Source organism: Amblyomma mixtum, chromosome 2, assembly GCF_055824585.1.
Source record: "Amblyomma mixtum isolate Tamu chromosome 2, ASM5582458v1, whole genome shotgun sequence".
NCBI classification, from domain to species: domain Eukaryota; kingdom Metazoa; phylum Arthropoda; class Arachnida; order Ixodida; family Ixodidae; genus Amblyomma; species Amblyomma mixtum.
This window is the reverse complement of record NC_143013.1, coordinates 237,452,733-237,474,624: the sequence shown is the minus strand read 5'-3', so window position 1 is coordinate 237,474,624 and position 21,892 is coordinate 237,452,733. Positions and strand designations below refer to the sequence as shown.

General features: G+C 47.0%; 2 protein-coding genes across 4 annotated transcripts in view; one reads left to right on the top strand and one right to left on the bottom strand.

Annotated features, from left to right (window-relative positions):
- The window catches only part of LOC149363050 (kelch-like protein 20), a 29,558-nt gene extending 19,917 nt beyond the window's left edge, over positions 1 to 9,641 (bottom strand). The window contains exons 1-4 of one of the 2 annotated variants that reach the window (XM_089573340.1): positions 9,141 to 9,641; positions 8,144 to 8,255; positions 2,373 to 2,611; positions 283 to 404 (exon numbers count right to left, since the gene is read on the bottom strand). In XM_089573340.1, the coding sequence (XP_089429466.1) occupies positions 283 to 404; positions 2,373 to 2,611; positions 8,144 to 8,253 (471 nt within the window). In that variant the 5' untranslated portion in view covers positions 8,254 to 8,255; positions 9,141 to 9,641. Of the gene's footprint in view, positions 1 to 282; positions 405 to 2,372; positions 2,612 to 8,143; positions 9,071 to 9,140 lie in introns of those variants that run through there. The other variant, XM_089573339.1, reaches the window with a different exon arrangement.
- A 736-nt stretch (positions 9,642 to 10,377) lies between these two features.
- Positions 10,378 to 21,692, top strand: mRpL47 (mitochondrial ribosomal protein L47). Of its 2 annotated transcripts, XM_089573338.1 has the most exons (7): positions 10,378 to 10,401; positions 11,269 to 11,379; positions 11,525 to 11,634; positions 13,856 to 13,916; positions 15,108 to 15,204; positions 16,387 to 16,517; positions 21,337 to 21,692. In XM_089573338.1, exons 2-7 carry the CDS (start codon positions 11,285 to 11,287, stop codon positions 21,626 to 21,628), a joined length of 786 nt encoding a protein of 261 aa, XP_089429464.1. In that variant the 5' UTR covers positions 10,378 to 10,401; positions 11,269 to 11,284; the 3' UTR covers positions 21,629 to 21,692. The 2 variants fall into 2 exon arrangements, with proteins under 2 accessions (XP_089429464.1, XP_089429463.1); XM_089573337.1 differs by lacking the exon at positions 10,378 to 10,401 and having other exon boundaries at positions 11,266 to 11,379.
- Positions 21,693 to 21,892: the final 200 nt, after the last annotated feature.

Genomic DNA, 21,892 nt, shown 5'->3' with positions numbered 1-21,892 from the left:
TGATATTCCTCAAACAAACTTAACCATTTTAATGCCAACAATATCAGCACACTCCACAAAATAATTTCTGCAGCTACACTTTTTCTAAGGCTCAACTGCCTAGCACAAGTCAAATGGCGTTCAGCAACGTGCCTTTTTATCAGAACATTAGCACAGCAGTGAAGCCCTAAAAACCTTGTTTGTTTCTCGGTTTTTATTAATTTCTATGATTACACCCTCCTCTGTAGTCCGTCTCCGAGAGCACACAGTGTCATCAAGCAAAAGCAAGATGTATGCACCTACCTGGACGTTGCTCTCCGTGATGACGATTTCCCCCGTGTAGGCAAACTCGACAAGCTGCTGCAGTGCACAGAATGCGATGTCATGGAGAACCACCTCAGCCTGGACCTTCTCGCACATGTCACCTGGGAACATGCACACACAAAGGAGAGGTATTGAAGTGTTCTTCACTTAACCCGTTTCGTGACACGACTGCCCCAGTGCTGTTCCTGGCTAGTCATGTACTACATTGATACAGGAATGCATTGCCAGAGCTTTTTGGTCATACAGGGTTTATATTCTTCAGTTTAAGGTTCACTCATATGGCCTTAAAACAAGATTGATGCACTGATTTGCTCACAGTTCAAAAGTATATGTACTGTGTCACGTGTAGATACTACAGGTAACTGCGAACAGTTGACACCAGACGGTCAACCTGATTCCTTGTTTGTTACTGTTGCTGCTCACAGGGCACAAAAATGGCATTTCCAAGAGGCTGTCACAGAACAAGGCTGCACTTGAAAGCAGATATTTTACAACTGGAAAGATTAATCACGAACTCTAAATGCATCTTTATTGCCCTATTCATGTTACTCATCAAATCTGTGCATATAATAGTAAAGATTAAAATAAGAATTAGAATCATGGAAAGCAGCAGTGCGAAGCAACAAGGACGGAAGAGAGACACGAGAACACAGGACAAGGGCTGAACTATCAACGAAATTTTTATTGAAAACAGGGCACATTATATACATTCCAATACATCACGTGCCCAGCGACACTAGCAACCATGAATATGCAACCAGTGCCAACGCAACACTCGAACTTTATCTCTGTGTTCTTGCGTCTCTCTTTCCCCCTTGTTGCTTCGCGCTACCGCTTTCCATGATGATTCGCCAACTAGTCCACACAAAGATATTAAGAATTAGAAGATGATGCCTAAAGGTCTCAAATACATCCATTCTTCAAATACATTAGATGCACAGAGAAACTTTTTTTTTTCGAAGTCAAGTGATCTATTAACATCAGTTGCGGCTATCTCCCACATAAGATAGGAGCCATTTGCTTGACAAAAAAAAATGATTAAATGCATGTGAATAGCTTTGCAGCTAGAAGTAGTGCACAAGCTCCTTGTGAGTTATGGCATAATGATTTGCCAGACATGATCGTAGCATAACACATTTTTTCAGAAATATACACTTCTCTGCCTGCCTCACTAAGTGTGACTGCACCGGCTGACATGACAACAAATCGTTTTGGTGCGAAGACAAAAACTTTCATCCATTTTAATTAACAAGCAATGAAAAATTCAGTACGTCGCACGCTTTCAAACTGCTTTATTTTTAACATTCATCCAAGCTGACCGACAACTGTTAAAACCAGTTAAGCCAGCCATGCTTTCAAATATGCCATGCAACCTACATTAGAAGTGACCTTTGTAATGCCATTATGTGGTTAATATGAAAAGCCCAGTGTCGCCACGCATACAGGCAAGCAAAAAGAAAGCAGACGCATCAACAACAGTAACATGCAATGAGAATGAAATGATCCTGAGAGGTCTATACAGGAAAGAAGACAAACTCAGATGCTGATCTCTGCATGGAAGGAGAGCCCATGGATGGCCAGCACCAGTGAACCCAATGGGGCAATGAAACTCCCTTGGATGTCATGCAGACGTTTACGACATTTGCAGGACATCTAGCAATGAAACTCCCTTGGACGTCGTGCAGACGTTTAGGACATTTGCAGGACATCTAGCAATGAAACTCTCTTGGACGTCGTGCAGACGTTTAGGACATTTGCAGGACATCTAGCAATGAAACTCCCTTGGACGTCGTGCAGACGTTTAGGACATTTGCAGGACATCTAGCAATGGAACTCCCTTGGACGTCGTGCAGACGTTTAGGACATTTGCAGGACATCTAGCAATGAAACTCTCTTGGACGTCGTGCAGACGTTTAGGACATTTGCAGGACATCTAGCAATGAAACTTTCTTAGACGTCGTGCAGACGTTTAGGACATTTGCAGGACATCTAGCAATGAAACTCCCTTGGATGTCCGCAGGCATGCCTTCAGTCAGAAGGGTGGTTGGTGTGAGGAGGTGAGACTCAACTGTTGAACATGGCGTGGAAGTAGGGGCTGGAGGCGGCCAGCACCAGGCGGTGGGCCAGCAGGCTCTGTCCACCGGCCACCAGGCGCACGTCGCACAGCTGTCCCTTGAGCTGCATGCAGTGCATGGCCTGGAAGGCCTCGCGCAGGTGGGCCTCGTGCACGTGCTGACGCTCGTAGCTGCCGTCCCCAACACTCAGCAGGCTGCCCCCACCACAGTCACTGCTGCTGTCTCCCAGCGACCTGCGGCACCAGAGGCCGGTGCACATGACAGGCCCACCCCTTTTTTTGACACCTCTGGCTGTCAATGCCACACCTCCCAAGTTCCTCTGGTCACTGCCCGCAGGAAATGATGTCGCCAAGTGGCAAGGACACATGACCTATCGTCATCACTTACATTGCTCCTGTCAGTTTGTTTGTTTATTGGGCTTTAACGTCCCAAAGCAACTCGGGCTATGAGGGACGCCGTAGTGAAGGGCTCCGGAAATTTAGACCAGCTGGGGTTCTTTAACGTGCACTGACATTGCACAGTACACGGGCCTCTAGAATTTCGCCTCCATCGAAATTCAGCCGCAGCAGCTGGGATTGAACCCGCATCTTTCGGGTCAGCAGCCAAGCGCTGTAACCACTGAGCCACCGCGGCGGGTCATGGCTCCTGTCCCAAGAGTTCCGGGTCATACGTGATTCATTAAATGCCTTACAGAAGATCATGACCTCATCACGCAACATGACTTACTGACAGCCTGTGACGCATGAACTACCCTTTAACTTTTCACTTTCACTTCCATCTCGCTTTATGACAGATGCCTCATTGGAGATCTCACAGGGAGACACGATGAATCTATGCCCACAGGAACCTGAAAGTGAAGTCTTTGTACACATAGATCCCCAGTGGCAGCTAGTCCACTTTGCATCGAAAGGCATTGCGCCCTGGTATCTGCTTCAAACAGCAGCATTTGGCATTAGGAGCAATGGAAGACAGTGGCTGTATCTGAACTTGGCCACAGAAAAGAAAGACAAGCCAGATTAAAGGAATGTTGAACAAGAACTCAAGTGGTTCCAGCTCAGGATGACATTGTTGCAGGATCAGCTTGTGTGCCGGCATTTGTTGCATTGGGTTCCTAACAAAGTAGCACTGTGAGCCAGTGAAATACATTATACTGCATGGATGAAATACTGATCAGAACAGAACACAAGAAGTGGTGTGCTTGCTACATCTGTTAGTCTCGGTTGTGTAAAAGAAGCTTCAGCAGTGCAGTTTAGCATGTTAAAGGTGCACTGAAGAGGATTCTGAACTTGTCTTTTTGCCACGGGAACTCGATCTACACGTTCCTAGCATTCTTAGAAACTGCGGCTTATTGCCCTATGTAGCCGATTTCCCTAATTAAATCGAATTAGCATCCAGCTCCCGCCTTTACTTTTTGAATTCTCCGTGTACGGTGGGTGGAGTCGACCAACGCATGAAGTGCCTTTTCGCCAGCTCTGTGGAGGCTTTGCTTTCGCTTTATTTTGTTTTTTAGGTTTCCATGAATAAATAGTTTCATTCGCAGATAATACAGCCGCAAAATAAGCCCGCAGAAATAAAAATACGCACGGACTATTTGCTACTACGGACTACTACGTATTACTCCGCCGATGGCAGAGCGGCAAGCCGCCACGGGACTGGGTGAAAGGCACTCCACGCGTTGGTCGACTCTGCCCACCGTACGGGGGAGAATTAAAAAAAAAAAGGCGGGAGCCGGACATTAATTCGATTTAATTAGAGAAATCGGCCACACAGGGCAATAAATCGAAGTTTCTAAGAAAGCTCGGAACGTGTAGATTGAGTTCCCACGGCAAAAAGACAAGTTCAGATTCCTCTTCAGTACACCTTTAAGTTTTACACTCTTTCCTATTTCCTGCACATTTCCTTGCCATGTTTTCACTGTTTGGTATAACTGTGCATTTTCTCTTTGCAAACAGCCACTGCCGATGGAAATATATCTTCAAGCTCAGGTGAATGCTTGGTGTATTCTTTTTATATCTTTACAATGCCAACAAGTAATTTATGTAATGTCTAAACTTGGAAGACGAATATTTTTAAAATAGAAAAAAAAACTGCTTTTTCTACCCCTTAACAACTTGTGAAGGCAGAATGGACACAGAATTTCTGGCAGATAGGAGAACAGATAAATGGCAGGCTGTATGCAGTGCTCACTGAAATTAGTGAGAGAAGAACCTATTGAAGTGATAATGGCACCGGATTAATCAGAAGCAGTGTTGTCAGTTGTCCAACTTTCCAGTTTTCAGGGATTCTCTGCTCCTCTATGACATACTTGTGAAATAGTGGAATAACAGACTCCATATGTCGCTCCATACAAATGCTGTTCTCAATTGCACCGCTGCCCGCATATGTTTCACGCAAGCATGACTGCGTCTTAGCATAGCACATTTCTTCATTTTAATTGGAGCCAAAGGGTGAATTTTCATTAACCATTCAGCACCAATTAAAAGAGCAAGTTCAGCAACAACCAACCTTTTGCAATGTTACCAAGCGCTCGTTTGTGAAGAGCCAGGGGAAAGAAGTTTAAGCAATATGAAAGTGTGCCCATCTATGACTTTTTTTTTTTGGCAACCAGGTTTTAAAAAAATCTGCTAATTCATATGCGAAGCACAGCATATGAGAAGCATATCCGTCCTGTCCTCATGTAGAGAGGGAATACAACTGAAGCATCTGTAAAACTGTACCCCATTTTTTTTTTTTTCGTTCTGAAGATGAAACTCACGTGGAGCCATTTGTGTCAAAATGAATAAAGACCCTAGTTAGGAAGGACTTAATTCCCCCAACGGGTGGCAACGGGGATGCCAATTATACTCTGAATCTATATGTTCCACATGGGCTTTCGATGCCTATATAATTGTTTGCGCAGTCTGGGTAGTCCAACTAATTTAGAGCCCACATGTCACGCTTCATCATTCGAGGGTGTCCATAACCTGCTCAACGAGGCGTGAAAATTCATTGCCGCCTGTCGTGGGCAGGGCGGGGTCTCTGGAGTTCCTCATTAGGGGGTACTACAGGCTTGCAACAATGTACGTGAATCTGTAGCTGCAAAACGAGTTTTCTTTTTCTTGTTATTCTGCCTTTCTCCCCCCTGTACATAAATAATTGGCCACGCTCCGAAGCTATGGCATCACTTGTGCTGCATGACTGGGGGAATTGCATAATGGCGCAAGTCTGCCTATTGTATTTATACGACGTAATTGTATGCGGCTGGCGGGCATGTCAGTACGGAATGCCACTGACATCAGCCTCATATAGAACACAATGGGGTGATTCAATGCAGTGGGTAACTTTAGCTCGCACAGCCGACACATAGGTGCATCCAAAATGACAGGGAATGCCCACTTAGTATGTTAATGACAATCACTGCCCAAGTACACGCTTGGCCATCCCTTTCTGGCATCCTGCTTAAGGACAAGTCTGATATATGGTAGTTTTCCAAGCTCAATGTAGTACCACAGTAGAGACAGCACAGGCTGCTAAATGCTGACTAGGTGTTTCTTGTGATAGTTTACAAAGCTGTGCTCATGAAAACCAGTACTTCTGGTTAATAAAATAATGAGGTCCACATTACTATGTGCTTTTTTTTCCCCCTCATGAATTGCAGTGACAACCTACTAAAAGTTTAAAGGATACTCTTTCAACAGACAAAAAATAAAATAAAACAGAACCTTCCTTGAATACTATACTGTAGTGCAATCTACTTCTAAGTGTGCTTCTTTTTGTGGGCATCAAACAACTCAGTGACTTTTGCTGCATAATCATTTATAATTAAATTAATATGAAATCAACAAGTGGAAACTACAAAGCGATATGCAGAGCAATGTGGTTTGCAGTTGTAGCCAGAAAATTATTAACCTCTCAGGACTTTTTTCATTGCAGAGTTCAGGCCCAGTTAGAGAAAACCACAACAATTAGATCTGCGTGCTTTCAAGGAACCAATAAATTTGACTTCGTCCTACAAGTTCTGTGCATCTGAAGATATCCGGTGGTGCCGCCGTGTGCAAGATTTACACCAAGGAGTAGACCGCAAAAAAATTGAACAATTAGCTAAGCATGAATAGTTGCTTTTGAGTTGCACTAAAACATTTCACAGGGATTGAAAAATAAATCATGTAGACATCATATCTGCCTGCTTGTATGACAATAAAAAAACTCATTTCTGATTGTCTTCTATTATGAAAATGATTAGTTAAAATATCCAGCTTATGGTTTGAGCATCAATGGTTGTTTGCTTAGTAAGAATGACAGCCATATGACTCACGCCTGCAGCAATAGGCATGCAAGGCAGTACAGTACTAACAGTCTAGATGTCCAAATCTCTTGCTGAATCTTAGTCTCTTCTCAGCAAGAACTTTCAAAATTTGAGTTATGTTGCCGAATATAAGAATTGCCTCAGGCAAATATAAAAATTATGTATATCTTTATTATCCACCATTTCAGGCCAGTCATTTACAATTTTGAAATAAGTTACAAATGCACACTGACCGGTTACAGGACCATCTATGTTTAACAATTCCAATTACACCGTGCAAAATACTATTAAGCTATGCACTTATAAGCAACAAATAAAACTGAACAAAACAAAGAAAAGGTTCATATTTGAAAAAAAAAAAAAAATGTCAAAACTACCCTCTCACAACAAGGTGTCTGCATGACACCAAGTGCAAGCTGTGTTTCTCCTACCCTGATAAATTGGCTACACCATACAACCGTCGCCCTTAGAGAAGCTTTCACTATAACAACTGCAGCAAGCCAAAGCCTGTGCATGTGTTTGGACTTTTCCTCAATTCAAGCATAAATGGAGAGTTACAGACCTGTCGTTTTTCATCCGGTCAACACATACGTGTGAATGTGTGTGTGCCGTTTTCACTCGTGAAAATTAACCCATGACCTGCAGGCAAAAGCATTGACGCAAATTATATCTGGCACTGGCGCAGATCCTCACTGCAATGTGCACTAGGGAAGCTCAGCTGGAAAGATGTGCTCTGATCGAGAGTGCACCAATAGCCTGTGACAGGTATCCTTCTCTAACACTGCAAGTGAGAAATATCGCACCATGCCCTTAATTGATACTGTGTCAAAACACATCCCATGAGCGCTTACCAAAGGAATTCATGGAGACAAAAGTTTCGCAGGTTCTAATCAACAGCGCCAAATGCGGAGTGTTACCTAGAATTGGACTCGCATGTGTTTGGGTGCCTTACTGTAATTATGAAGCCCAATAGATACAAGATATAAAAGAAAGACTAATATGCGACATATATGGCAAAGAAAAAGCTCAGTGGACCCTGGCATATATAGTTAGTTATACTGGGTTTTATGGTGCAAAAGCAACAAAGGCTATGATGCACCAATTGACATCCCTGGCATATTCCTTCTCAGCATAAGAGAAAGCAACTGCCTTATTTGCAGCATTAAAGTTTTCCGCATTCCAAATTTGCAGGATGCGGTTTCGCGGAAATTACTTCTTCATTCCTCACTAGTCAGTCAACTGATATTTTACATGTGAATGGAGCACGCATGTCGCCTCGTGATTCAACGATTAATTTATCCGCAATTTGCCCCAGCATACATAAACAATGATTTCCGCGAACCCGCATACTTTAGTATATGACTATACGTGCTGTCTACGAGGATCTGTACCTATAGATGCTGCAATAAACTCGGAGAAACATTTTGCCTACACAAGCCGACCCCTTAATTACTTGTGACGCTTGCAGCGTGGCACTCACCTGGGTCCTTCCTCCGACGAGTCCTTGAGGCTGCCTTGCCCCCTGGCCAGCTGGGATCCGCGCAGCATCCTTCCGTCGCCTTCAGGCATGCCGGGCGGTGTCAGGCGCATTCCTAGCCGGAGAGCAAGTTGCCAAAGGGAGCCCGCTAAGGACATCACCGAACCCGTTACCAGCGCTGGAGCGGCGCGCTCGCGCGCGTGCACTGTTTACGCCGGCGTCAGATTCCGCTTCATTGTTTCAGCGCTCGAGCTCGCCGCCGCCAACGCAGCAGCCATCCGATAAGGCAGGCCGCGATCGAACTTCAAACAGCGACGGATATACGCGGCTCGTATATCGCGCTCACGCGCGCTCCAGTCAGCGCACCTCCCCGAAGGACGCGCGCGGATCGAGGCAGCTGACGAGAGCGTAGTACACTCCGCTGGATCTAACGCGGAAGAGGCGACGAAAGATACGGAAACGTGCGGCGCGCCGCTCGGAGTGCAACGACTCCACGATATATGTTTGCACTAAAGATACACAACTCTCCAAATAAACAGCAGGGTCCGCTCGAGGACTCTGCCGAAGATGAGCAGCTAGGGGAACCGTGCACGATTCTCGAGCGGTGCTGTAGCATCCGAGCAGCTTTCCATCATTTCCCTGCGGACTCGAGCGCGGAGGCCGTGCGCAAAAGGATTAAAGCACACGCGGAGCAAAACGGTGCGTGCGTGGAGCGCACGTCGGTCCCCGAGCCGCGAACACCTGCTCCGCGTGCTACATATATATATATATATATTTGTATCACCCGCATCCATGCAGCGGGGTGCCGCCCTCACACACCCGAGGTGCGCGCGACCTGCGCGACGCGCGCCCGGTCATCAGAGGGGTCCAAGCGGTTCAATGAACTTACGCACGACGGCGCGCACAAAGGATATATGCAAAGCGTGCGTACGGTAAATGCAGGGAGTGCGCGCGCGTACTGCAAACGCGCGTATTGCAAACGCGCGTAAAGGGCTCTTACCACGGTACGTGCCGCCGCCGGCTTCGGCTACGCACGGGGCGCTCGAGGCTGCCGAGCTGGGTGCCGACCTGACTGCTGCCCGGTTGTCCCACTCCGGAAGCGCTGGTCACCCGTGCTTCGGTCGTTCGGCCGAACCGAGCTGGCTGCGCGAGTTGAATGTCCGACGATGGCGTTGGCAACACCTGTTCCCCGCTCTATGGGCAGCGCGGGGGTCTCCCTTCGGCAGACACCGCCCAGCGCCAGCAGCGGCGGATCGATCGCTCGCGCGCGCTGCTCGCTGCTGCGCCGGCACTCTGCTGCCGCTCACGCAAATGACTGGGGTGCACCGGCTGTCAAACGCCGCTGCTGCGGGCGGCGGCGGCGCACGCCGCTTTGTGGTGAGGAATGTCCCTCCTCCGCCGCCACCGCCCCGCTGCCTGTCGCCGGGGCAAGTTCATTGCACCGCGGATGCGGACCGCAGTTCCTTAGCGCTGCTTGCGTGCGTATACCGCACCTGACACCACCGTCAACTACCGTGCTCTGGTTCGCTGCCAGCAGCTTCTGCCGGCCGCCGTCGCGCGCCAACTCATGCAGCACGATAGCTCTCTCGCGCATCCGGCGAGCGCGACTAGCGTTGATCGTGCAGGAAGGCTCTAGTACGAAGCTCACAGTGCGAAGGGCACGGTGGGGGACGACTTCGGTTATTATCGTCAGCGCTTTCATTTTCCGCTACGCTTCGCTTGTTCTGGCAGCAATCAAGGTGATTGCCAGATCGGCCAGGCAGCGCGCTGTGCGATTTATGATCGACTACCTTCTGACCTTTGTTTGGCTTTATTTCTGTCGTTTCGGTTTCACACGCCTCTATATGTCATATGCTCATTGCTGTCTAATATCGGCGCTGGCCTACAACGTGCTGCGATCTTGCGCAACTTTAAGGCATTTGGTTGCATTGGTTGATCTTTAAGCGTTGGCAAACTCAAAATGAATAAGCAATTCAAGGAAATGCGAACACTTGGATGTATAGAGTTTTTAGGAATGGCAGTGATTCTGTACTTGTTGTAGCAGTTCGGCCTTCGTTCAGAATTTTTTTTTCTTTATTATTTTCGTCACTGTTGGTTTGTTGCCGAGTTTGGAATGCCCGCTGCCCTCCTCATAGTTCCGCAAATTCCCTTTCCATGTAGATGGCGCGCTGCACCTATAAATTCATCTCCACACACGACTTCAGTAGTATCTCCATATTTTATATAACCTCAGTGCATGGATTTTGTTATGTGGCGTGGGTCATGGAGGAAGGAAAGAACTAAGGAGAGGCCCTGACGTCACTTTTTGTGAAGCCGCCCCGCAACCGGAAGTTGGCTCGGCTCTCCTCACTATCTTCTTTCTCCACCGAGCTATGGGGCGGGGATCGCGCGCGGCTCGCAAGCGCTTCATAAAAGAAAGGTATCAGAAAAACCGCGCCGCTCGCCGCTACACTCCTACACCTCCCTCCCCGTAAACACGCACCTAGACACAGACCGGCGCACAGGTGCGGTGAACCTTTTCCGATGCCAGGCGAAGAAAGAAGACATTGCGCGCTCACCATCCTCCTCGGGCTACCGTACACCCGCCGTGTGGCCTTCGAAACGCAGCTCAGCATCGCCGAGAGCGGCTTCATGTTTCTGTGCTGTTTGGTGAGGTGCGAAAGTTAGCTGATCAAATCAATCAACGCTTCTTCGCGTGTCGAAGCGCGGTTCCGGAGTGCCACCTTTTCGCGAGATTCATTTCAATGCATCGATCGCTCCGCGTAACGACACCAAGTTTGACGAACAAAATATCAAATGAGCGGCTATTTGCCGCATTTAAAAGCAATCCTAGATGCGTGCGTAACGTCACGACGCCAGGCATGTAGACTTTAACACGCAAGGCCGAACACACCGTGCCGAAAGCCCGTCCACCGCCACCGAGAAACACTCGGGCCCCTAGCAACAACGACGCTAACGACGCCGTACGCCGTTGCTAGTGGCCCGAGTTTTCTTAGCAACAACGACAACGTTGCTAGTGGCCCGACTTTTTAAGCCTAAATTTTGACGTCACTTCCGCCACATTCTCGCCAATGCATTGGGAATACGAAGAGCCTCTCCTTAGTTTTCCTTCCTCCATGGGCGTGGGTGCACGATTCTAGTAAAATGAATAATTTAAGTAAGTGCACTGGTCTTTGCAGGTTACTTCTGAACAGCAGCTTCTCAAGATCATCGTTGAGTAAGGCTGTGAGCCTGAACAGGTAATCAGTTCACCTGTTCCTTTTGGCGACCGGTTTAGCAGAAAGCACATGGCATCGTACCCAAGTTTCGCTCTCAAGTCGCGTCTTCCCCGCTCATCTATGCCAAAATTTGGATGTGCAATCTCCTTTTTTTTTCTATTTGTAGGACCTCTCCAGTGGCATGCTATTCGCCGCTACACACATCATGCGTACGACATGGCCTCATGGAGTTTTTCGAGCCAAAGGACAAGTGGGGGGCCGACGAAGTTCGCTCAGGTTTGCATTCACGAGCGCATTTGGTCTCTTCCACTCCTCACTTTTCTCGTCTTTTACTCAGGAACGAAGTCGAACCTTTTGGTGGTCGTGCATTTCGTAAAGCTGGTCATTTCGACGATTAAAAAACATCATCAACACGATCAAAACGCGATGCTGTGCAACAGTTTCATGTGATATGCGTTGTGGCCCGTGTCCATCGCACGAACGACCGGACGTGCATCTGTATTCAGCATCAACTTGTATCGAATCTGAGAACAACAACAAAACGCGAATGCAGCATGAACCGAGAGTCGGGATTCGGTTCATGTCGTAATCGAACAAAAAGAAGACTGCGCTCAGTTTGCGGGATGGCTTGCTTGAATAAACGTTTGCCGATGCCTGTTTTACAGCAGCTTTATCTGACGCTATAATGTTAAACTTTCTTACCTCTTGCACACTTTCATTTTGTTTTCTTTCAAGCTACTTTGTCTATATTGTTACGTACTTGTTGACGATTGGTGCTTCAATACCAGGCAGGAAGGAAGGCAGGGCTAGGCAAGCTGAGGCAGCAATGGCGACCGATCTCTGACAGCGCGAGCCTTACTTCGTCGTCGTCAGCTGTGTGCCACCTGGCAATACTAGGTGGCATTATTCCCCCATTATGAAAAAGAAGAGCACTGTCCCTGTCGACCTAAGGGTCAAACAAAAATAAACAAAAATCGAGCAAAGTGTCTCAACTGAAGCGAGCGAAGATATCAACATGTTCGCGTCACCGTGCATAGCGCGTCGTAAGCTGCACAACGTGCACAATGTCAGAGCTGGGCTGTCGGCGTCGTGGTTGTGCAGCACTGTCCGGAACCACTTCATAGTTCACGTCAGTCACACGCCGTACCACTCTGTAAGGACCAAAATAGCGGCAGAGGAGTTTGTCTGACAAGCCTTGACGACGGACAGGAGTCCACACCCAAACTTGGTCACCGGGCTCGTAGTCAACCTGTTGGCGAAAGTTGCAACGGCACGCATCCATGCTCTGCTGTTGCTCGATGTGCGCGAGGGCCAGCTTACGGGCTTCTTCAGCATGTTGGGCAAATTGTTGGGCGTCTGGGGCGAGTTGGTCATCCTCTGGGCACGGGAGCATGGCATCAAGTATGCTCTGGACTTCACGTCCGTACACAAGGTGAAACGGTATGAAGCGCATAGTTTCCTGCAGGGCAGTGTTGTAGGCGAAGGGGGCATACGGCAGGACCTCATCCCAAGTTTTGTGTTGGACATCTACGTTCATGGGCAACATGTCCGCAAGGGTCCTGTTCAATCGTTCGTTCAAGTCATTGCTCTGCGGATGGTAGGCTGTGGTCTTGCAGTGCGTTGTGCAGCTCATCCGAAAGATGTGGTCGATTAGCTGCGCTGTAAACGCCTTTCCTCTGTCGGTAATCACGTGCGAAGGGATGCCATGTCGCAAGATGATGTTGTGCATGAAAAACTGCGCGTCTTCGGTAGCTGTGCTGCGAGGGATCGCTTTGGTCTCGGCGTAGCGAGTCAGATAGTCGGTACCAACTACGATCCACTTATTGCCACTCTGTGACAAAGGGAAAGGGCCAAGGAGGTCCATGCCGATTTGGTCGAACATAGCGCGAGGGGCAGTAACGGGCTTCAGAAACCCCGCCGGCTTAAGTGGTGGTGTCTTCCGGTGCTGGCAAGCTCAGCAGTTTTTAACACAGCGTTTGACAGCAGCAGAAAGTCCAGAAAGTCCACATGTTCTGCACTCGTGGCGAGCGTTCGTGAAAAGCCCAGGTGGCCAGACGTGGGCTCATCATGGCAGGCAAAAAGAATGTCAGCTCTGATATCGGCTGGAATTACCAGAAAGTAAGGTCTGTCGTGGCCTCTCGAGTTCTTCTTGTACAAGAGACCTTGCCGCAAACAGAAAGAGCCAAGACGTTGAGAGAAGTGGCGAGGTATAGCCGTCCACACATGCTGCCGGGTCCCACTGGCAGCATGTGGTTATTTTTTCTTCTGCTTTCTGATTAATTGTCTTTAAATAATTATTCTGTTAATTTCCAAATGATGAAGGCTACAAATTAAAAAGGACAAAGGAACATCCCCTATACTTCTTGGTTTCAGTGACTGTTAGCTTCCATCATGTATTGCATCTCATGTTTGTTTTTGTGCCATTTTCTGTGTCATTTGTCTGCAGAATATGGTGATGGATTTGAAAAGATTTTGTTTTTCTCTTACCCGCTTACAGGGAAGCCCTGGAGCAGAGATGAACTCCGAATCAAAAGTAACTCCGATCTTCACAAGCTTTGGTACGTGATGTATCGTAAGCATGTTGCAGTGATGTCGCAGTGTTCAGGTCTCTTGAACATTGCAAATCATGCAAGATTGTTGGTTTCTGAAATGGCATTGGGCAAACCAGTTGGATTCAGCTCTAAATAATTTTTGCACTAATCGGAGCAGCAGGTGCCTGAGAAACAAGGTACTACCACGTAAAGAAACGATTGCACCTATTAAAAAGGCAAGAAGTAAGTATATAAATACAGAATTGTCACAGCCACATAGCTTATGCAAAGAAAACCTTTCTTGAATTACAGTCTGCATTTCTCTGTTGGTGTTGTCATCAGGAATAGAAGGATGCCTGATGTGCCTACCTCAATTTCTATTGGCGATGGATGTACATGAAGCTTTGCGCCTTACCCCTTTCAATGGAAATACGGTGACCTCAATCTTCCGTTCTGCACTTTTCCACCTTATTCATACTGATCGTGCTACAGGCTTGTTTAATAATAAGTCTTCAACCTTCAGTAGTTCTCACTTGTTGCTGCAATCTCTCTCAAAAATAAATTTCTCGCCGCAAAACCGATGGCGGCTGGCTCGAGAGCATATAGTTGGTTGCCTTTCAAAGCTCCCGTAATCGAGAGCTCCATTCTTTGAAGATAGGTTTTTGCAACTTAGTACAGGTTTTAGATGCCAGGGGTGTGTTGTGGATTTCACAGCACAGCATCAGGCGAGGGCTGGTCTCTTGAGCGCTGCGCTTGCTACTCTTAGTGCAGACTGTACTGTCAGTGATGGCAGTGTTTGCGTGCACCTCATGCAGGCAAAATAAATTTCCTCTCCTTGCGTTCGCTCTGTGTGTGCTTAAAGGAATTGTATTTACTTGCACAGATCCTCTGGAAAATAATATCGGCATGATTAGCGATAGCTGCAGAACTGTTTTCCAACTTTTGTTCAAAATTGTCTTCTGTTATCAGTTTTATCCAGTATTAATGCTGGCTGCCAAGTTATGCTTTGTAATCAATACGGACGTTACTTCTGAAGTTGCATCTGTGTGTGACTCTTTATGTACATCACAGTAGGGCTGTAGTCAGCGGTTCAGTACCACCCCCTGTTGCATTTTGGGGTAAATTAGGATCCTGCTACCTTGTCTTGCGTTATTGTTTGAGACACTGATAACTCTTCTTGCTGCCATTTCATAGCCCTGCTGTTGTTTTCCCTTGAAGGTACGTCCTGCTCAAAGAGAAGAATATGTTGCTCACCATGGAGGCAGCAGCCAAGCGGGAGGCTGAGCTCTTTCCAAACCCAGAGCGCATTGACAAGGCAAGTTGCATAGCTTACGACTATGTGTACTGTTCTCTGGGCTACTTGGCGCAACACAAGGCATGTACCGCGTGTTCCGTATTTATCTGTCACTGTTACGAAAAATTCCACTGCGCAATCTGCTGAACTATATGGGCTCAAAACGCCGACTACAAGGTACCTTATGATGGTCTTCGTCTTTCGATGAGTAATATAGCATCTAAAATTGCCTGCATTTCCGGAAATCGGCGAAAAACTGCATTCAGCTGCGGCAGAACTTTTCATCCAGGCGAGCAATGAAGCCAGTGTGACAGACTGCGCCATCTGGCGAGGGGTGTTAATTTCAAGGAGCAGACGACACGCACATCCGAAGAAACCGCGCGAGGTGCGCATTCCCGCCCCAAACCGTGACATCAGTTGCCTCACCGCTCGCCAGATGGCGCAACCTGGATGAAAAGGTCTGCCGCATCCAAATGCAGTTTTTCGCCGATTCCTGAAAATGCCGCCAGGTTTATATGTTAAATTACATATCGAAAGACGAAGACCATCATAAGCTACCTTGTAGTCGGCGTTTGAGCCCACATAGTTCAGTAGTTTGCGCAGGAGAATTTTTTCTAACACGGACAGATAAATACGGAACAGGCGGTACGATGCGTGCATACTAAGGCAAACACATTGGTTCAGAAGAAAGACAAACCAGAGAACTCTTCTTTTCAGTGTTTTCTGGCTCTCTTGTGTTATCTGCATGTGCACAGTTTGTGTGCCTTGGTAAAGTGGCTAATTTTGCAATGGTAACATAATGGCACAACTTCGTATCATTGACTCGTTGCTATTGCATAAAAGTTGGCCACTCTCCGAAGTGGTGTATTGCTAATGAAAAGACTAGTGTGAAGGCATCTGCTGTAGTTAAAAGGCTGGATTGTTTGTTTGCAAATAAGCAGTTGTGCTATTGTCCGAAACCCTTCACTGAGGCTCACTGGCTTCACAGCTTCTTTACTGTCAGTTTTCTGCTGGAGCATTTTTTGTAAGTAAGCGTAATGTGAAGCAGAAGAACACACTAGGAGAATGAGGAAGTGTTTCCTGCAGAATGATGTTTGTACAGTGGTGCTTGTTCCTTTAGTCATCTTGCACATTTTTGTTTCACACAGTTTGCACTGCCTCCGTGACTTTGCTGTGCTGTGTGCGCTCTCTTTACTGCCCCAGGTGAAGGAGAGCATGGAAAACCTTGAGGCAGTGGTTCGCGAGCGCAACGAGGCCTACTTCTTGCTCGAAACTGGCGAGACGGGAGAGCAGCCTTCGGTTCTCAAGGAGAACCTCTACGGCTTCGTTCTCAAGTGAGCTGCCACTGCTGCTGCTTCATGCCACTTAGGGCAACGTTCATTTTAATCGCTGTAGTTGTGCGACCAGTTTCAAGCACTCACTGACAGCTGCAGCACCTGAAAGCAACCAGTTTTACGCTGTTTACTTACGGAGCAACCATTTTAATGTAACAGTGTTAAGGCTTCTGTTCTGCAGACAATTCGGCATCGGTGGCGCTGTGAGCAAACAATTCCCCGTGTTAAGGCAGACAATTCGGCATCGGTGGCAGTGGCATTGTGAGCAAAAAATTCCCCGAGATGCAACCCGGGCGAGCCACCTAGGTCACATGACCTTGTGGCATCATCACAGGGTTTATGGGGGTTTAACGTCCTAAAGCGACTCAGGCTATGAGGGACGCCGCAGTGGAGGGCTCCGGAAATTTCGACCACCTGGGGTTCTTTAACGTGCACTGACGACGCACAGTACACAGGCCTCTAGAATTTCTCCTCCATTGAAGATCATCACAACTTGCCCACCTGGGCTTTTAGCCTGGGGCAGGTGGCAGTTAAATTAAATGATCGGTTGTGAGAGGTTGCTGAGGAAGAGCAACCTGGGTCTCACAAGCTCCACCAATGGCAGCCCCTGCCATCACAGTGCAGTCACGCGTCGCATGACCACTGCACCACTGCGCCAGGAGTAGTATGAGGATTCATAGAGACCTATGAGTGTTAAGGTGTTAAGTAGAGAATGACCAATTCAGCGCATATGGGCATTAACCCATTACTGCTATACAAACAGCTTCCATTCATGAACAGTGGATTCGAACACCGGAACCAAAGTGAAAACCAAAGTGCTAGCACATCTAATTCACAATTGGCCTAACTGTGTAAATTGACTGTCAATGTTTTTCTAATTACATGATTAACTGCACTTCCTTACTGATGATGGTAACCTCCTGTGAGCCAAATAACCTTTCTTTGCTTGTGGGTGTGAAGAAATAAACGAGAGACAAGGATGAAAGAAATTGCTAGCTGATGTTTGAAAACATTTGACGCGAGATTGGAGTGGCAGGCAGCGAGTGTATGCTTTGGAAAGAACTTAAATTATGTGAAGGTTGATAAAAACTTGTGCAGTGGGCAGAACTCAAATTTAGAACCATTGTGCATTTAGCCATGAGGTAAGCAAAGCCTGGTGGTTGTTGGGTTACTTGAGCAGAAAACAAGCAAGATAAGAATTTTTCCAGTCACATTCACTCTAGGCTTAACTGATAAGGGTGTGTCCTTTGGTATTTATTTGTACCTGTGGTTAAGAACCACTTGTGGCTCTGAATGTCAGTATAGGTCAGTAATCGTGTGTACAGGGTGGACGGCAAGAGGAACACGGTTGCATTTTTCCACACTGTTTTCCTGGGTCATGTGTGCTTGTGGACTCAGCCTGTTGGTAGGCTGAGCAAGGGAAGCATGTGATGAACGTAAGGCCACTGTGGTAAAATTCTTTCCATTCAATTTTGTACGATTGCTACCATCTGCCTTTCTGGGGAACAGTGTCAGTTCCACTGTGCTGTGGGTCACCAGTGGATGACGTCATTTATTCATGCTCTGTGGCCACAAATACTGGGTCACATAATGAAGCTGTGGGCCAGATTTTATAGCGAGACCTGAGAAAGAGGAGCTCACGATAAAATCTGTCCCGCAGCTTCACTGTCTGAGCCGGTATTCATGGCCAGACAGCATGAAGAACTCACGAAACCCACTGGCGACCCACGACGCAGTGAACGTGTTAAGTTAGTTGCGGACTTCGCCAAGTGTGCCACGATGCACTTTGCCACCGCCATTTATACCACCTTGCACGGCAACCTGTCTTCTGCTAATCTGTCAACTGATAAGTCCACCTATAGCCCTGTCTGTCTAGTAGATACCTAGATGTTGCTGCCAGTAACCTAAAACGAATTCCAAAACCTATGTGAAGCGGCTGTGTGCTGCAGCTTATTCTGCAGTTTTAAAGCGAAAGCCTTTAATGCCTCATTGTCGTCGAAAGAAGGTTGTCAGCAGAGGTGTCACGCTTTTCTAGTCAGACCAGAAAAAAAATCTTTGTGCACGATGGGATTCGAACCACCATCCTTCCGTTCCGCAGCCGAGCGTGCTAATGGCTACGCTACTCCCTGCCAACGCATATGTAGTTCTCCTTGTCTAGGACGCTGGAGAGTGTTTGCAGAAAGGCGTCGAATCAGACGGATGCCTCCTAGACGCCCTCCAGTGTCTCCAGCATTTGAGATTCACAAACAATTGTGTACTTAATTAATATCTTAACCACACATCAGTGACACAAGCAGCAACACCGCACTTTAGGTCAACAAAGTACCCCCCTGAATTTTTTTGCACTGCTGTAGTGTGTAGGGTTGAATGAGCAGGAATGCATGCATTTGTGTTAATGTGTTTAGGAGGTCTGAAGTTAAATGAGCCAAGGGCCGAAAACAGCTGCTTCATTTTGTGGGGGTGGCATTGAGCTGTTGCTCACGGTTGCCTGGGATGTCTTGTATCATGCTGGCCCTATTTATTAGTTAAAATTAATTATTCCAGGGTCCTGAACATATGCAAAAAGTTTGCATTAAAGGTTGCAGTGTCTCAAAAGAAATTTCAGATGGCACAATTTCTGGGAAGATAGTCTTTTTCTAAATGTTCTTAAGGAAGTACAATTCTTTAGGGTAGAAAAAGATGCCATCCCCCCACCCACGCTGATAGTGGCTACAGCTGTAAATACGGGGTCTCCCCATGTCAGCAGGCAGTGGGGAACACTAGCAGGCTTGGAATGGCAAAAACATTTGCTCCTGCTGTGAAAATTTTGAACTTAATATCCCTTGTCAAGTGTGAAAAGTAGTTTTAGTAAGGCCATGATTTTGTTTTATTTTCAGCTCTGCTGCAGTTGAGGCCTTTCATGTGTCTTCATGGTTTGCTTACTATATTGAAGTAATATTGCTGGTTAAAATGCTTATTTCATTTCTTTAAACAAACAAACAGGTAAATGAGAGGAAGAAAGACTGCTGGGTGTAAGCCTGTGTGGTTATGCTTTATTTAACATGCCCTATTCGGGCTTTTCTTGAGGGGCTCTAGCACCAAGTTATGGGTTGATTTAGTACTAATCAGAGGTATCCCTGCATGTTGCACATAACTGCTGACAATACTTTCGGTTTCATGCCCGTAACTGGCTCACATTGTGTCAGACACCCTGCCACCATGGCTGACCTTGTGGGATGGCGCCGAATGTTTGATAATGCTTCCTTGTTACCCACAAGAACGCTTCTGTGCTCAGCATCATGTCAACTCTTGTTGAAGAAGTACATTGTTGGTTTTCCATTGCTTTTTGCAGAAGCATCCTTAAGATCATGATGCTGCAGAGAATTAGCACAACCTTTTCCCCGCAATTTGCCCCCCCCCCCCCCCTCCCCCCCCCTGCCAGCTGTAGAGAAGCACCAGTTTGAACGCAAATCCCATACATCAAAACACATTTTCAAGACAGCATAAATGCTAATACAGTATGACAAATAAATTTCAGTAAGAAAAATCATGATGCATTGAACAACAGCTAGGTTATGTGCGACAATGTCCGCTCACATGCAGCTACAGAATGTCTCTTTGCATCGATTTAGTGATTTTCAGTGTCATATTTAAATCAGGAATAATTTGTAACAGCCAGCAACTGTGCATGGTTCTTTTGGTATAAAGCATGTATCTTCTCAGTTCCATCATAATCTCTTAGCATGGAGTATTTGTTCAGGGATTGGTTCCTGTATAAACTGGTAAAGGTCACCAACTGAACTGACACCACAATATTCGTGGCAGGGTGGCGAGCGAAAGAGCGGGCCGAGAACGAGTCAGAGTGTGAACAGGCAGGACGCCTTTGTGGCATTGGTTCTCAGAAAGATAGACAAATAAAACGAACAGAATACATGCAGCAGTGCGAGCTCCGCTCGCTTATCGGTGACGTGATCTAATATACGGGCTGAATTATAATGCCCTCCTTGTGAGGGTCTGAAGGAAGCACTCAAAACATTTTTTTGAGAGGAAACACGTGACCCTTCACCTCTGCTCGGGGCTGTCGCTGGTTAGCAACAGTCCACCCGAGGCTTTGAGTTTATAATTGTCCATCAGCTGATGCTAGAAAGGGGTCATTTGAATAACAAAGCCCTTCATAACTTGCTTCGAAGAAGTTCAAAATGAGCCTGAAAATGGTTGGTATTCATGGCGTCCTGACGGTGTGAAATTACGACTTCTACCATGCAAGAAGCCGGGACGAATGCTAGGGATCCAGCTCACATCTCAGTGCTGGTAGGCTTTCTCTGTTGTTGAATACAGACAAAGTTCTTGCTTTACTACTACTATTTCTTTTTAGTACAATAGCATTAGAAGCCTTATGGGGGAAAATGAGAGGTGTCATATAATCCCAGGTGGCAGATAGCACACCTGCCAACCATGGGAGGTGGCCGGCAGGTGGCCAGTAGTGTACGGGAAGAGCAACCTGGGTCTTGCAAGCCACATTAAAAGCCTCATAAGGAATAAAAATCGGCGTCACATAATTCCCGGGTGGCAGAAAGTGTGCGGGATGAGCTCGGGAAGAGCAACCTAGGTTTCACAAGCCCCGCCGATCACGTCTGGCAAAGTCATCAACAGCTCCGAATGCTGCCGCATTGGCAACAGGTGGTGTAATTAGGTGCTCATGAGAATTTTTTATCTGAACCAACTTTATTAAAGCGAAGATTAATGACGGTTGTCCAACACCACTGGGACACCTCGAGCTTTTAAACCTCTAATGAAGATGGTGGCTAACTGAGCCCGTTTGTTGTCCTCCGCTTTGCAGCTTCGCCCTGAAGGAGCGCCTGATGCCTCGCAAGAGCAACCCGAAGGGCTACTTCCGGCTGTGGCGGGATAAAGACCTGGACGAGTTCACGCGCCTCTACGGCGAGAAGATGCAGAAGCGCAAGGAGTTCAACCGCACCATGGCCTACCGTCGCGCCATTCAGATCCTCAAGCGATTCCCTAACACGGACCGTGCACTGCTGCGCGAGAAGTTCCCAGACGTGGACATCGACAAGGTCGAGAAGATCGTCAAGGAGAGGGTGTATGTCGCCTACGAGCAACAGACCACGTGATGCTGTAGTTGAAGAATGCGGGCATTGCGATGCTAATAAAGAAGTATGATTGTAGACTGTAAAAGGCGTTAGCTTTGTTCATTGGTGTAGCGAAAGTACTGTTGTTCTTGTGTGTAGTCTTGTAATGGCAGCAAGCCGAACACTCGAGGGATCAGTGTAGTCAGGCTGCGCTACTCAAGTACATAACTGATTTATCCGCAGCTGTGACATCATGGGATCTGATTCTTGCTACCATTACAGTGAGATGCTTTACTGGCTCATTCT

Bases quoted from the DNA above. Each gene is read 5' to 3' on its own strand.
- mRpL47 (XM_089573338.1), top strand. From the start codon at position 11,285: ATGAATAATTTAAGTAAGTGCACTGGTCTTTGCAGGTTACTTCTGAAC. The intron at 11,380-11,524 runs GTAATCAGTTCA...TTCTATTTGTAG, and splicing joins AAGGCTGTGAGCCTGAACAG to GACCTCTCCAGTGGCATGCT. The intron at 16,518-21,336 runs GTGAGCTGCCAC...TCCGCTTTGCAG, and splicing joins CTCTACGGCTTCGTTCTCAA to CTTCGCCCTGAAGGAGCGCC.